General features: G+C 49.0%; 1 protein-coding gene across 7 annotated transcripts in view; it reads left to right on the top strand.

Moving 5' to 3' along the window:
* MYO9B (myosin IXB) overlaps positions 1-15847 on the top strand; it is an 89272-nt gene that overhangs the window by 9039 nt on the left and 64386 nt on the right. For all 7 annotated transcript variants that reach the window (XM_049098412.1, XM_049098411.1, XM_049098409.1 and 4 more), the window contains exon 2: positions 9944-10839. In XM_049098412.1, coding sequence (XP_048954369.1) covers positions 10000-10839 — 840 coding nt within the window. In that variant the 5' untranslated portion in view covers positions 9944-9999. The remainder of the gene's footprint in view (positions 1-9943; positions 10840-15847) is intronic.

Below are 15847 nucleotides of genomic sequence, written 5' to 3'. Positions count from 1 at the left end.
GATATTCAAATAAAGCAGGAGAAAGGCAGTGGTCCTTCTCAATTGAGGCCTTGCTCAGAGCATCTGGTATCTTCAGCTCTGGACACCTGGATTAGCATCCTGGGGCTGCCATAAATGACTACCATAAACTCAGTGGCTTAAACTGTAGAAATTTATTCTCTCAAAGTTCTGGAGGCCAGAAGTCCAGAGAATCAAGGTAGCAATGGGGACTTGTTCCCTCCAAAGGATCCGGGGGTGGGAAGGGGTCCTTCCTTGCCTCTTCCAGCTTCTGGGGGCTCCAGGCGTTCCTCGGCTTGTGGCCACATCGCCCCAAGGTGAATGTTAAATTGCCCTCTAGCTCTGACCTGCCAAGCCTGAGAAACATGCTTAGCTTGTGGCTGTTTCTCAGCGTGTCCATCTTTACGATTCGTTTCACGTGATCGTTTCTTCTTAAAAAGTCTCCCCAGGCTCAAGGAAGCATGCATTGGAAAGTGGAAACGCGCAGAATCTTAAGTGGCGCTTCCTACATGATTCTGCTGTAATGCTGGCCTTCTCCTTTTAGCTTGAGAATGATTTCATCTGATAAACATGTGGCTTCAAATTATGGCCTTATATAAACGAAGCAGCTACACTACATTTTCTGGAGGCCCTGTCTGCCTTATTTTCCAGTAAATTCCGAATTATTCACCAGGCCGATAGGCAAAACCTTGCGTTTTTGAGCATAGGGCCTTGACCAGGCCTTGAGAGCAGCTCAGTCACATTTGTCTACTTACCCCCAGGGCTTAATTTTTGGTTGTGTTGTATGTATGTCCTCCCCCACCCCCCACTTTGTCTGCCCCTCCCTTCTCCAAGAACATAGGAGAAAAGCCCTGAATTTTCAAAGTGCAGAAAGTATATAAGTGTGGTGTCTGCAAAAGCTTTTAATTTTCCAGGGTTTAGGTCTTTCAGCAGGAATTTCTCTGACTATGGTAAAACGCACATAAGAATTAGCGTTAGTAACATCGAGTGGATTCACAAGGTTGTACAAACCCCACCTCTATCTAGTTGTGGAATCGTTCCATCCCCCAAAATGAAACAGCATCACCATGAGCAGACCTCCCCCAGCCCCTGGTAACTACTCATCTGGTTTCTATCCCTGCATGTTCTGGACGTTTCACATCCACAGAATCATATCCTGTGTGGCCATTTGCGTCTGGCTTCTCTCACTCGGCTCAGTGTTTTCAGAGTCCACTCACGTTGTAGTGGATGTCAGGCTTTGTTCCTTTTTATGGCTGAGTAATACTCCAGTGTATGGAGAGACCACATTTTATTTATGTGGGCATCCTCTGATGGGCATTTTGTTTCTGCCTCTTGGCTCTTTCAGTGGGCAGTTTTAGAGCCGGCCAGCTTGGTTTCCATTTGGTGACGAGGGCATAGTTCAATTCACCCATGAAGTTCTGGGTGGATAGATCCCGTCAGTCTGGAAATGGGTTTTGCTTCCTCTTCACACACTATGAGTGCTTCAGTGAGCATCACTGGTGGGAGGGTAGAACAGTGTTATGGTTCAGGGGAAGGATGAAGACACAGGTTTTCGGGACCTGCCGCCCCCAGCACAGCTGCAACCTGCCTGTGGTCACCAGTTGGCCGAGCTGTTCCCCGTCCAGGGACCTGCCAACCCCTAGTTCCTCAGCCCCAAACCTACTTCCTTTCACTCTGGGCACAGCATGGGGATTCTTGGGGCCTAAGTTTCATATCCACTTGTGACCAGGGCCTTGAAGACACAGTGTGACCAACTTCCAAGTCTCAGGCTCCATTAAGACTCAACGAGAAAGGCATACTTGGAAGCCAGAGAAAACAGCCTGGTACCTCCAAGAGAGATGTCACTGTTGAAGAACGTCCCCTGAAGCTGTGATAATTAGCAGTATGGCACCACACAGGCACCAACAGCCCAGAAGCAGACCCACTGTGTAAAATAACATAATATACTGTATTTAACAAACTGAGCAGACTCCCCGATCAGGAGAGGGGAGAAGAGTCTTTAATGAAAGAGATCATCTGGATCCCCATTTTACCTCCCACACTCTACTGGGTTGACTGGCGTCTTCTCCAAATTCATGTCTGCCTAGAACCTCAGAATGTGACCTTGGAGATATGATAAGTGAAAGATCTCAAAATGAACTTATCCTGAATCTTGTAACTGGTGTCTTGTAAGGAGACACAGAAACAGAAAAGGACACTCTGTGATGATGGACGAAGAGGTTGGAGTGACACATTTACAAGCCAAGGAACACAGGGTTGCCAGAAGCTGGGGGATGCATGGGACAGATTCTCTCTAAGAACCTTCAGAAGGAGCCAGTCCTGCCTGCCAACACCTTGATTTTGGACTCATCCAGAAATGTGAGACAACAAATTTCTGTTGTTTTAAGCCACCTAGTTTATAGTACTTAATTACAGTGGTCTTAGGAAACTTCCTATACCACCAAAATAATTTCCAGATGGTTAAGAGTTTAAATGTAAAAGAATAAATGCAGGGAAGCAGAGGGATGCAAACCAAAAGTATTAGCTCCATGTTCATCAGACCTGGGAGAGGAATGAGCAGCAGACATGAAAGACATCACCCATGGATCCAACTGCCTGGAAAATCCAGTATTTGTATCCAAAACTACTGTAAGTAAAAGCAAATTGCCCTTAACCCTGACAAACCATTAATACCCTTCCTATACAAAGAGCTGTTCCAAAACCATAAGCAGAAGGGAAAAAATGGGCAAAGGACACGAACAACTTAACAGAAACAGAAAAATCATTGCTTGAGACACTCAACCTTTTTAAAAGCCCCACCTGACAGTCAAAGGAATGTAAATGACAAGATGCTCTTTTGTGCCCACTAATGGCTGTGGGTTGAGAAAAATATTGACGCTTGGTGCCAGTGAGGAAGCTGGGAGGCAGGTACTCTAATACCACTCCAGACGGACCCCTCACTTGCGCGGGTCTCTCAGGAAGACACTTTGGCAGAATGGATGGGGATAGGGGAAGCTTCACAGTGAGAATGCAGAGGGAATCGATCAGCCCAGTGTTGTAGTGGAAATGCTGCCACCTGTGGAACCAGGGAACTCTGGGTCTCTGCTTCTGCTGTCGGGGACCGACCATGCCCTGTGAGATTTTGCATTGAAAGTAGGGCTGTCCTGGAGCTGGTGGAGGGGCTCAAGGGGCATTCTGACCTGAGGGAACAAGAACATCACCCCAGGGAAGCAGCAGGGTGGGGTGGGCCCCTCATCTGGGGTGCGAATGAGGGAAAAGGAAGGAGGGGTGCCTTGGAGTAGGTGGGTGGCCAACCCTCCAGGCCTGTGGTAAAGGCCTGGGAGGTGTCTCACAGGGATACAGCCCAGTCCAGAAGGACTAGGCTTTCTCCAATGGGTCAGGGGCTTTGGACAGCTTCTTTCTCATTGGCCTGGAGAAGCCTGCAAGGTCTGATCTTTGATCCCTGGCCTGGTTGGGGAGTGCCTGGAGCATTTCCAGTGAGTCAGCATAAAAACCAAGAGATAGCCATGCTTAATCGGGGCCAATGGCCAGGGACTCTTGTGGGCTGGCCATGGGGTGCCCTTGAGGGGCTCTGTGCTGGGACATATGTGTCTAGAGCAGTGCTTCCAGGGGCTCCCCTGCAGCAGCCCAGAGAATAGAGGCAAGGGGTTCTACCTGGGGCCCTCCTCATTGGCTAGTAAGAAGAGAGGGCAGCTCTGGGGACACAGCAATCAGGATGTGGTCAGGGAGGATGTGGGAGGGGGAGCAGGGAACCAGCCTTCTGGGTATTTGGGGCTGGGAGAGGTAGCTGCAGTAGGCTGGAGGTGGAGTGTGGCCCCTGGGAGTGTACAGAAGAGTGGATAGGCCTCGGCAGAGTCTTGGGGCAGGGGGGAGGTCCTTGCATAAGAGCAGTTCCAGGTGATGCCTCCATCCCAAGGACTGCAGAGCAAGTGAGCAGAACCAGGAAAGGCCAGTGGTAGCAGATGTGACTGGTGAGAGCTTGGTGGCAGCTTTGGGGAGAGGCATAGTGGTTTTTATGGTGTGTGGGGGGGAGATTGGATTGATGGGCAAGTGGGAGTGGGAAGGGCTGGCTCCAAATCATATGGAAGGGAGGAGGGAACCAGGCTTTACCATAGACTGGAAAAGGGTTTATTAGTGTCTTTGGCTTTAAATCACACAAACTCTTTTTTTTTTTTAAGATTTTATTTATTTATTCACGAGAGACACACAGAGAAGGCAGAGACATAGGCAGAAGGAGAAGTAGGCTCCCCACAGGGAGCCTGATGTAGGGCTTGATCCCAGGACCCTAGGATCATGACCCGAGCCAAAGGCAGGTGCTCAACCACTGGGCCACCCAGGTGCCCCCATGTGAACTTTTTCAGTGGGAGGATCCTCCTTCAGATGAACCATTCAGGCAGCAGGGAAAGGAGAGTGTGGCACCCTGGGGAGAATGGCCAAGTAGAGGACAGGGAGAGCCCCGAGACAGATCCGAGGCAGATGAATTTCCCAGGATACAGAGGTGGTAGATGTAGTGGACCCTCTGGGTACTCCTGCAGGGGACCCCAAATGCTGTCCATCCTACCCGCCCCTGCTCTTTGGTTATCCCCCCTCCTCACAGCCCTGGTGGTCAGCAGTCACTCTGAGCCAGTCTTTTCTCCTTCTTCCTGGCCTGGAGGATGGGGCATGCATCAGCTGGTCCTATGACTGCCCACATGGCCCCCTAGTCTGTGAGCACGGGAAGGTGGGGGAAGTCTCTGGAGCCCGGAACAAGATCACATTGGTGGGCTCTGATGGCTTCTCACTCAGGTCAGTGTCTCCTGGGAGGAGGAAGCAGGCACGGCTGTGTGACCTTTCTACTACCCACATTCCTGCATTTGGATGTGAGAGTCCAGAACCCCGAGTCCATGAGCCGGATTTCACCTCCAGAAGTTGGGGTGCACTACAAGTGCACCGTCACACGTGTCTCTACAAGTGCAAGTCACAGAAGGGGCCGGCTCTGCCTGGAGCCCCAGCTCTGTGCATGCGTGTGTATACATATTCGTATTAAAGTGCTGCGTGTCCCTGTTTGTGCACATGCATGTGTTCTGTGAGTACGCACACGTGTGTGTGTTTGTATGAAACTGCATGTACATGCATCCTGGTTTGTGCATGTGCTTTAGGATAAGTGTGTGTGCGCACGCGCATGAGTGGGTGTATTCATATAAAAGCGTACATGTTCACATGTGTCCGTGTCTGCACGTGTTGAGTGCCCATGAGCCACGTGTGTGCATTTGTGTGGCTATGATGAAGTTGCATATCTATAGTTTGGGTTCTTGCATTCCTCACCTGGCTTGGAAGCAACTAAACTACCCACCTTCCACACCGTGTGGTGTGTCCATGAAAGTTCAGTGATCATCTCCAGTTATGTCAGGGCACAGCCAGGTGGATGGCATCACCTGGAATCTCTGAACACCTGACACAGCTTCCCAATGGTTTCTTCGCTGTGGTGTCCAGGGAACTCAATCCCTGGGCTCAAGGGTTGGATATTTTGAGAAGAGAGCAAGGAGTCTTAAAAAGATGTTCAGGGGGATTCCTGGGTGGCTCAGTGGTTTGGCGCCTGCCTTTGGCCAAGGGCGCCATCCTGGAGTTCTGGGATTGAGTCCCGCATTAGGCTCCCGGCATGGAGCCTGCTTCTCCCTCTGCCTGTGTCTCTACCTCTATCTCTCTATGTCTATCATGAATGAATGAATGAATGAATGAATGAATGAATAAATAAATAAATAAATAAATAAATAAATAAATAAATAAATCTTTTAAAAAAATAAAAAGATATTCACCTGGGGGACCGGGTGGTTTCATGATCCACTTAATTTTTTATTTTTATTTTATTTTTTTTTTTTTTAAAACACTTAATTTTTTTAAAAAGCTTTATTAATTGTCACTGAAACATTATAAACACTTCTTTCAAGTGTGTGATTTGTAGCACATGCAAACACTCGTGAACCCACGACTGAGATAGTAAATACATTTGTCACTGGAAAAGTCTCCCCCGGCTCCTTTGTCAGCCCAAGCGGCCATTATCAACTTTCTGTCTCCATATGCTGCATTTTCAAGGATTACATATAAATGCAATCATACACTGTATACTCTTTTTGAAACTCTTTTGAGCTCAAGGCCACCTGGCTGGGTTGGGTTAGAAGAGCATACAACTTGATTTTGGGATCATGAGTTTGAGTCCCACAGTGGGCGTAGAGATTATTTAAACGTAAGTAAATAAACTTAAAACTTTACTGAGGTGAAATTCACACAACGCAGAATTCACCATTTTAAAGTATGCAATTCAGTGATGGTTTGTACATTGTCAGTGTTGTACAACCTCTACCTCTATGAAGCCACAGAATAATGTTATCCTCTACAGGGAACCCCCATCGCTGTTAGCAGTCACTTCCTATTACCTCCACCCCCTCCCCCAGCCATTGGCAACCACGATCTGCTTTTGTCTCTATGGATTTGCTTGTTCTGGACATTTCATTTAAGTGGGATCCTACACCGTGTGGCCTTTTGTGTCTGGCTGCTTTTATACAACACAATGTTTTTGGGGTTCATCCATATCGTAGTGTATATCAGAGCTTGGTTCCTTTTTATGGCTGAGTAATATTCCATTGCATGGAAGGACCACAGTCTTCATCAGCTGATGGATACTTAGGTTGTTTCCACCTTTTGGCTGTTGTGAATTGTGCTGCTGTGAATGTGCATGTACAAGGATTTCTTTTTTTTTTATTTTTTTATTTTTTAATTTTTATTTATTCATGATAGGCACACAGTGAGAGAGAGAGAGGCAGAGACACAGGCAGAGGGAGAAGCAGGCTCCATGCACTGGGAGCCTGACGTGGGACTCGATCCTGGATCTCCAGGATCGCACCCTGGGCCAAAGGCAGGCACCAAACCGCTGCGCCACCCAGGGATCCCCAAGGATTTCTTTAAACACCTATTTTCACTTCTTTTAGGTCTATACCTAGAAATGGAATTGCTGTACCCCCCCCCTTTTTTTTTTTTTTGTCTTTCACTCAGCACACAGATTCTGAGATTGTTGTGTTGTTCCATACTGTTGCAAGGATCAGAGATTGCTCCCCTCTCCTGGCTGAGCAGTGTTCCATTGTGTGGCCAGTTTGTTCATCCATTTGCAGATTGATACACATTTGAGTTGTTTCCAGCCTGGAGCTCTTAGAAACAAATGCCATAGAACATTTGTGTACAGTCCCCTATAGGGACATCTGCTTCATTTTTCTTGAGTAATTCCTAGGAGGGGAACTGCTGGATCATGTGCTAGTTGTATAACTTCTAAAGAAATTGCCAGTCATGTCCAAAGTATATGAGCCATGTAATCTAATACTGTTCATGTGTCGTATCCTATGGCTGTTTGAAGACATTTAGCAACATTCATATCTGTTTATCTGCTAATCCTGCTTAAATGAATCAATGCCAAGGAAATGGTCAGAGCAGTGCATAAAGATGTGTGTCCACAAAATCAGAAACCAACTGCCCATCTATAGCAAAAGGATCACATGCTTTACAATTTCTCTGTGTATAGTGACATGCTGAGAAGACATTAAAAATCATGTTTCAGTATGTATTTTATGACATGGGGAAACATTCAGAAGTGCCAACATATCACATAACAATCCAAGTTTCAGTTATATATATATATATATATATATATATATATATATATATATATATAACATATGTTAAACTAGAAGAAAATACCCCAAAATTACTTGATTTAGGAGAAAGTTTAAAAAAATAAATATTCCCACTTCCCCCGACCTTCCTACCTGTTGCCGCTACCTACAGCTGGCCACATGAACTTTTAATAACAGCTTTATAATGTGTAGTTGTGTTTAGCCTCGCCCTCCGCTGTCCTCCTAATTCTGCTGTAGGACTTGGTCTCCCAGAGTCCAAATCACCTCAGCCTCTATCTGGCAGCTCCTCACACTCCTGGTGCTGTCTACAAGCATGTCTAGTCAGCAAACTTTTTCTTTCCTTGTTTTTCTTTTCTTCAGCAAACTTTTTCTGTAAAGGATTGGAAAATAAGTACATTTGGCTTTTCTAGGCCTTTAGGTTACAGTCTGTCATAACTGTTCAGATATGGTGTTAAAACAAGCAACCAGGGATGATATGTAAATGAATGGGCTACACACCAATAAAACTTTATTTACAAAAACAAGGAGTGGGCCTTATGTACCCTTTTCCTACCTTTTACCTTCCTGTTGAACGAACTTCTCTTCACCCTTCAGAACTCCTCTTAGATGTTGGCCACTCTCCTAAAGCATTCTGTGGCTCTCAAGGGGAATAACTTCTTCATTTACGTGGTTGATACACTTTCACATTTGTTTGCATATCAGCTACTCCTGCTCGGCTTTGAACCAAAGTCTGGTTCATCTTTGTATCCTCAGCTGTGCTTAGGTGGCACCCACTGAGCCCATACAGGACCCACACTGCGTTTGTGTCTCTTACTCCAAGACACAAAATGAACTGCTGGCAGCATTGGCTTCATTTTCTCTTTTTCCTGCAATGTCTTAAGAAGCAAATGCTTTTTTTTTCAAATAAACTTTTTATTTCAGAGTCATTTTAGATCTACAGAAAAATTGTAAAGACAGCATAGAGTCTCCTGTACCCTTACCGTAGCTTCCTCAAATCCTTTATTTTTTTAAGCTTTTATTTATTTACTCATAAGAGACAGAGAGAGAGAGAGAGTGAGAACGAGAGAGAGAGAGAGAAGCAGACTCCCTGCAGGGAGCCCAATGCGGAACTCAATCCCAACCACTGAGCCATTCAGATGCCCCTGGCTTCCCCAAATCTTACGTTATCTTACAAACATCTTACGTTATAGGACCATGTTTGTACAACTAAAAGATGGACATTGGTACACTGCTGTGAATCAATCTCCTGATGTTATGTGGATGTCACCAGTTCTTCCATTCATGACCTCTCTCTGGTCGAGATTCTGTCCAAGGAGCCCCATTGTATTTAGTCACCATGCCTTTTCAGTCTCCTGTCTGGATGGTTCCTCAGTCTGTCTGTGTTGTTTAAGACCTTGGCAGTCTCAGGACACCTGGGTGGCTCAGTGGTAGAGCATCTGCCTTCGGCTTAGGTCATGATCCTGGGGTCCTGGGATCAGATCAAGTCCTGTATCAGGCTCTCTTCAGGGAGCCTGCTTCTCCCTCTGCCTGTGTCTCTGCCTCTCTCTCTGTCTCTCATGAATTAATAAATAAAATTTTAAAAAAAAGGAAGAAGAAGAAGACCTTGGCAGTCTCAGGGAAGAGTGGCCAGGTGTACAGCAGGATGCCCCTGATCTGGGTCTGTCTGATGGTCTTGTCATGATTAGACTGAAATGTGGGTTCTAGAAGCAAATGCACTCTGAACAACTCTCCCAAATGAGTTTTGGGGGGCTCTCCTTTAGTCTTCCATGGAGTTTCAGAATCCCTGAGTTTCAGGGCAGGTTCAATCTTGCTCAACCCAACATACCTCCTGCTGCCCCTTGTGTGTTTTGGGGACATAACCAAGGCCCAAAAGGGAGCTTGGGGAGCCCCTGGGGGAGGTTTTGTCAGAGAGGGGAGGCCAGGAAGGATGTGGGTTGGGAAGGGCTTAACCAAGAGATGGTCATGGCCATTGGACTTGCAAGCCTAAGAGGCTGACTGGCAGGTAGGGGGGGAGCAGGAACTGGGGCTGGGAAGGAGCACATTCCAGGGGAAGAGTCTGATCTTGGGAGGGGAAGGAGATCTGGTGAAGTCACTCTGCAACAGTCACAAACCTTAGGTTTGGTCACATTTAAGGACAGATGGAGGCTCTTTTGCCCTTCTGGCTTTTGGAGAGAGCTCTGTTAGGGGCAGGGGATTTCCTTCTGGCCGAGGGGTGGTGTCAGTGTCTCCTCCCCACCATCACTACCACTACCACCACTCTGACTGTGTCACCCCCTCCCTTCCAGCTCCAGGACGCACGCCCCGAGCCCGGGAGGCATGCTGAGGCCAGGCTACCGGCAGGATGAGTGTGAACGAGGCAGGCAGCTCCGGCCGCGGGGGGCAGGCAGCCTACCACCTGCACATCTACCCGCAGCTGGCCACCAGCCAGAGCCGGGCCTCATGCCGTGTGACCGCCACCAAGGACAGCACCACTTCCGATGTCATCCAGGATGCCATCGCCAGCCTGCAGCTGGATGGCACCAAGTGCTATGTGCTGGTGGAGGTGAAGGAGACAGGTGGGGAGGAGTGGGTGCTGGATGCCAACGACTCCCCTGTGCACCGCGTGCTGTTGTGGCCACGGCGGGCGCAGGACGAGCACCCGCAGGAGGACGGCTACTACTTCCTGCTGCAGGAGCGCAACGCCGATGGCACCATCAAGTACGTGCACATGCAGCTGGTGTCCCAGGCCACAGCCACCCGGCGTCTGGTGGAGCGCGGCCTCCTGCCCCGACAGGAGGCGGATTTTGATGATCTCTGCAACCTCCCTGAGCTGACTGAGGGGAATCTCTTGAAGAACCTCAAGCACCGCTTCCTGCAACAGAAGATCTACACGTACGCGGGGAGCATCCTGGTGGCCGTCAATCCCTTCAAGTTTCTCCCCATCTACAACCCCAAGTACGTGAAGATGTATGAGAATCAGCAGCTGGGCAAGCTGGAGCCGCACGTGTTCGCGCTTGCCGACGTGGCCTACTATGCCATGCTCCGAAAGCGTGTCAACCAGTGTATTGTGATCTCAGGCGAGAGTGGCTCAGGCAAGACACAGAGCACCAACTTCCTGATCCACTGCCTCACCGCCCTGAGCCAGAAGGGCTATGCCAGCGGCGTTGAGAGGACCATCCTGGGCGCTGGCCCCGTGCTGGAGGTGAGCCAGGCCGCCGGCGGGAGGGGCCCTCTGCCTTAATGTGTGGGTTTTATTCTTGTTCAGGTATAGAGACACCTCTGCCCTCGAGATAGTTGGTTATACTCACAGTTTTCTAGAAACAGCAGGAGGCTCGGGGGTGCTCAGCAAGCTACACAGGGCCATGCTTGGGAAGCACCAGGGCTAGCGTGGAGGCAGGTAGACTAGAGAAAAGGTGGGCAGAGTCTCTGTTGTGGTTCTCGTGGGAAGGAATGGGGAAACCAGTGTGTGCAGGCTTAGGATTGGCTAGATCAAATAATTCTGGGGATCTGGGACATAGGGGCTGCGCTGGTTGACTGGTACCTGGCCCTGGGGTGATCAGGGCAGGAGTTAGTGGCCCAGAGTGTGAGAGCCTGATAACGGAAGTGGTGGGGCTGTGGGCTCTGGAATGGTTGGTTTGCTTGCATGTGCAAGGCACACTCATAGGCGAGTTCTTTGCTCCCAGTGATTAGGTAGGTAGCCCTGGGAGGGGCAGTCCTTTCAAGGTCAGCCAGGTCCCCCTATATCAAAGCATAAGAATATAGGGGGAGAAAAAGGCCTGATTAATACACTCTTAATGTCTAGGAGGACAGCAATCTATACTCCCAATTCCGAGAAAGGAGAGTGGTGAGTCCAAACTGAGCAGTGGAGCCTGTAGTACAGAAGGGAGCCAGCAAAGCAGAGTGTAGCCCTGGGGGCTAAGCAGCAGTGATGCTGAGGGAGGGGGCCTCCTAGCATCACCATAAAGGCAGTGGGGGAGGAGGTGCTCTCCACCCTCTGTCCAGTGTCTCCATCAGCCAAACTCCACAGAAGTCATCAATGCATCACCGTGGCTGAGCCTTCTGGATGCAGGGGCCCTGATGGTGACCACACAGCATCCCTTACTCTTGGGGGCATGGGACCAGATACATCCACGTCTCAGAACATGGTCTAATTGTCATCACCTGGTGAGGGCTAGGATGATGCAGGGGCCTGGGGAATTGGTGCCTATGGGTTTGGAGTCCAGGGCTCCACTCTTTTTTTTCTTCTAATTAGAATTTAGGGATAATTAAATATTTCTAAATAGTTGAGTTTTATTAAATATAATAATATAAGTCACTATTATTTCTTAGAATATTTTAGATGTATAGAGATATGGAGTAGACAATACAGAGAGTTCCCTCCCACTCCCAACTCCCCATACTTTCTCCAATATGAACGTCTTGCATCAACAATTAGTGTGGTACATTTGTTACAATCGAAGCCATTATTGACACATTATTAACTGAAGTCCATGATTTACACTGGGATTCACCCTGGATGTTGTATATTCTGTGGGTCTGGACAAAGGCGCAGTGTCACAAATGTACCATTATGCTGTCATACAGAGTAATGACACTGTCCTCAAGTCCTGGGTACCTCCTCTTCCTCCCTCCCTGGAGCCCTGGCAGCCACGCATCATTTGACCGGCTCCATAGTTTTGTCTTTTCCCGAATGGCATAGAGTTGGATTCATCCTGGCTATAGCCTTTTTGGACCAGCTTCATTCACTTAGTAAATGTACATTTAAGTTCCTTAGTGGCATGAGAGCTCATTTTTTCAGATTGCTGGGTAACACTGCATCATCTGGGTGTGCTGCATCTGTCCATCCACAGGACCCCAGACCATCCCTTCCATGGGGCAGTGAGGAGACCTATCCCCACCTCCAAGGTGAAGGCCTGACACAGCTACCTTGCTGTCATGCAAATTCACTGAAAGCCTATCTAGGCTATGCCTGCTGAGTACATTTCAGTTCCTCTTTCTCTCTGATGATCTGTGAGATCATCAGCAAGAAATTAATTGGGGTTGTGCAGTCTGGCCCTGTGCCACCATGTATAGCCAGCCTATTTCTCCTATATACATATAGTCGTCCTTTTTTTCTTTTTTTTGTACAAACGTTTAAAAAACTTCAGAGTAATCAGCCACAGAGTGTGTTTTCCTCTTTAATGTTGTGTACCTACATATCTTGCCTCCTTGGTTTTGATCACCTGTTACTTCTGCAAATATTCCGTGTGCACAGCTACCATGTGCCAGGCACCATCCTGGGCCCCGCGCTCTGTGGTGGCCCAAATCTCACAAAGGCCTGCTCTGGCAGAGCAGTTGCCCCAGGGACGAGGAGGCAGGCAGCAAAATAAACACCAGGCCTCAAATGCAAGCTCAGTGCCAATAAAAACAGCAGGCATGCCCAAGGAAGAAAGTTGAAGGGAGCAGGAGGTGAGAGGTGTTGCTGAGCTGGGCCCAGAAGAGGTCAGGAGGACCATGCAGTGTCTAGAAGGAGGGCACAGCCAATGGAGAGCCTGGGAGGCTAGGCTGTGCCTGGAGTGTTAGAAGAAAGGTGGGGGGCCTGGAGGCCTCCAAATGGGGCCAGAGCAGAGTAAGCAACGGCCAGAACAAGAGGCAGTGGGGACAGCGAGGTGATAAGGAAGTGATGGCAGATCACTTGGGACCTTGTGAGCTCTGAGTTTTGTGTGATATGGGAGCTACAGATGATGTCCATAGGGTGATCCAACTCCGTCCCAGCTCTAGAAGTAGCCTCAATGAAGCTGCCTTGAAGCACCAATCAGAGGCCGTGGCAGGTGCTCCAGGCCAAAGCACTACAGTCCCAGATGAGATGGAGCAGGCCGTCAGTGACGGCAGAAGTTAAGTAAGTGAACAAGAGGGCAGATCCGGCCTTTACCAAATCAGGTGTTTTGCCAAGTGGAGCTTTTGCCCCCCACCAAACCAGGTAGCTATGCCCATGCTTCATGTGGACTCTGAGCCCAGATGTCCGATCACAGCACGGTGCAGAGGCAGGTTTGGCACCATGGTGCTGTTTCCTTTTCTGGCTAAGGACCATCCATGGCACCGGGATGAGGTCTGATGGTTCCCGTAACAAATTACCACAGAGTGGCTTCAAACAACAGAAACCTATTCTGTCAGAGAGGTCAGTTCAGGGTGTCAACAGGGCCATGGTCCCTCTGAAGGCTCTGGGGGAGGATCCTTCCTCACCTCTTCTTCCAGCTTCCAGAGGCTCTAGCATTCCTTGGCTCTGCCCCATCATTCCAATCTCTGCCTCTGGTCACATGGCCTTCTCTTATAAAGATATCAATCACTGGGTTTAGGGCCCACCCTATCCAGGATGACCTCATCCTAACTAACTACATCAGCGAAGACCCCATTTCCAAATAAGGCCACGTTCATAGGCGTCAGAATGTGGACAGTTTTTGGTGGCAAGTCAACCCTCAGCAAGCCTCTGTTGAGTGAGAGCTGGCGGCATCGATGCCTTCTTCCCTGAGGGCTGCCCCTGCTCAGTAGTTGTCCTGGGAGCTCCTCCGCTGAAGCTGCCCCAAGGGATTCTGGCACATTCTTCGAGGGCCATTAGTCACCCTTCTTGCCTAGTGTCTGCACCTCGTGAGTCAGATGCCTCAAACCCCGCCTGGCTGCCTCCCTCTAGCTCCGTGGTGTGAGCTGGCAAGGCCAGATTTCCCCAGCAGTGAGGAGCTGCTGGAGGGCGGTGCCCACGCTGGCTTCCAAAGCAGGCTAGAGCCAAATCCACGTCATGGCCATAAACGTGCTTCCTGGGGCAACCGCTTGGAAAGGGAGGAGACTTTTATTTTAGAGCTGGGCTGCTCAGCCAGAGCCCCCACTGGTGTCTGGGCCCAGGCCATTTCCTGGTGGAGCCACCCCATGGACTGCATGGTCCTGAGTCCTGGCCTCCACCCACCACATGCCAGTAGCATCACCTCCCCCCAGATGTGACAACCAAAAATGTCCCCAGGTATCACTAAGTGTTCCCTGGGGGTAGATTATTCCCCAGGTGAGAACCACTGTCTTAGAGTCATAGCTCTGGATCTCATGAGACCAAGTCCTCTTTCCAGCGATGACCGTGTAGAAATTTTGCACCAAATTCCAGCCATTTCTGAGCTAAGCCAAGAGTCACTTTCTAATAACCAGAATAATTTGTTATTGTGCCTTCGGGTACAGATCCGTCAACATCGTTACAACATCTCTGCCCATTTTAAAGACAAGGGAAGAGGGTCCCAAAGAGGCACGCTAGTGTGCAAGTGTCCTGGGGCTGCCGTCATAAAGGACCACAAACAAGGGCAGGGGGGTGGGGGCGTGCTTAAAACAAACAGGAATTGATTCTGTCACAGTCCCAGAGGGCAGAAGTCTGAAATCAGGTTGTGGGCAGGGTAGGTTCCTTCTGGAGGCTCTAAGGGAGCATCTGTCCCAGGCCCCTCTCCTGGCTTCTGGTGGCCACCGACAGCCCTTCGGTGTTCCTCGGCTTGTGGTAGCATCTCTCCGATCTCTGCCTCTACCTGCACATGGGCCTCTTCGCTTTGTGTCTCTGTGTGTCTAGTTTCCTTCCTCATCTAAGGACATTTGTCACAGGATTTAGGGCCCACTGTAAATCCAGGATGATCTCACCTCAGGATCCTTATATTAATTGCATCCACAGAAACCTTATTTCCAAATGAGATCTCGTTCACAGGTTCCAAGGATCAGGACTTGGGCATATCTTTTGAAGGGACACAAGTCGACCTACTACAACCCAGGTTCCCCAGGCCACACTACAGGCAGCTGTGGCTGGACCATGGTGGGAACCTGGCCTGGGTCTGAGCCTGAGTTCATGGTACCTCTGTACATCTTCATGAAAGATTTCTTCCCTTAAAAAAAAAAAAAAAGGGCACCTGGGTGGCTCAGCGGTTGAGCACCTGCCTTTGGCTCAGGTCATGATCCTGGGGTCCTGGGATCAAGTCCCATATCCGGCTCCCCACAGGGAGCCTGCTTCTCCCTCTGCCTATGTCTGCCTCTCTCTGTGTCTCTCATGAATAAATAAATAAAATCTTTAAAAAAAAAAAAAAGTAAAGAAAAGAGATTTCCTCCCTTACCTTGGCTAGGGCCACAGGAGGCCAAAGATCGACATATCTTGTTAGCCTTTGGGACTTTTTCTCAGTTCCCTGAAAGGAGAAGTTGAATTGTTTTGAGGTTTGGGT

This window comes from Canis lupus, chromosome 20, assembly GCF_003254725.2.
Source record: "Canis lupus dingo isolate Sandy chromosome 20, ASM325472v2, whole genome shotgun sequence".
Classification (NCBI taxonomy): Eukaryota; Metazoa; Chordata; class Mammalia; order Carnivora; family Canidae; genus Canis; species Canis lupus.
The sequence above is the reverse complement of the archived record's forward strand: the minus strand, read 5'-3'. Positions and strand labels throughout refer to the sequence as shown.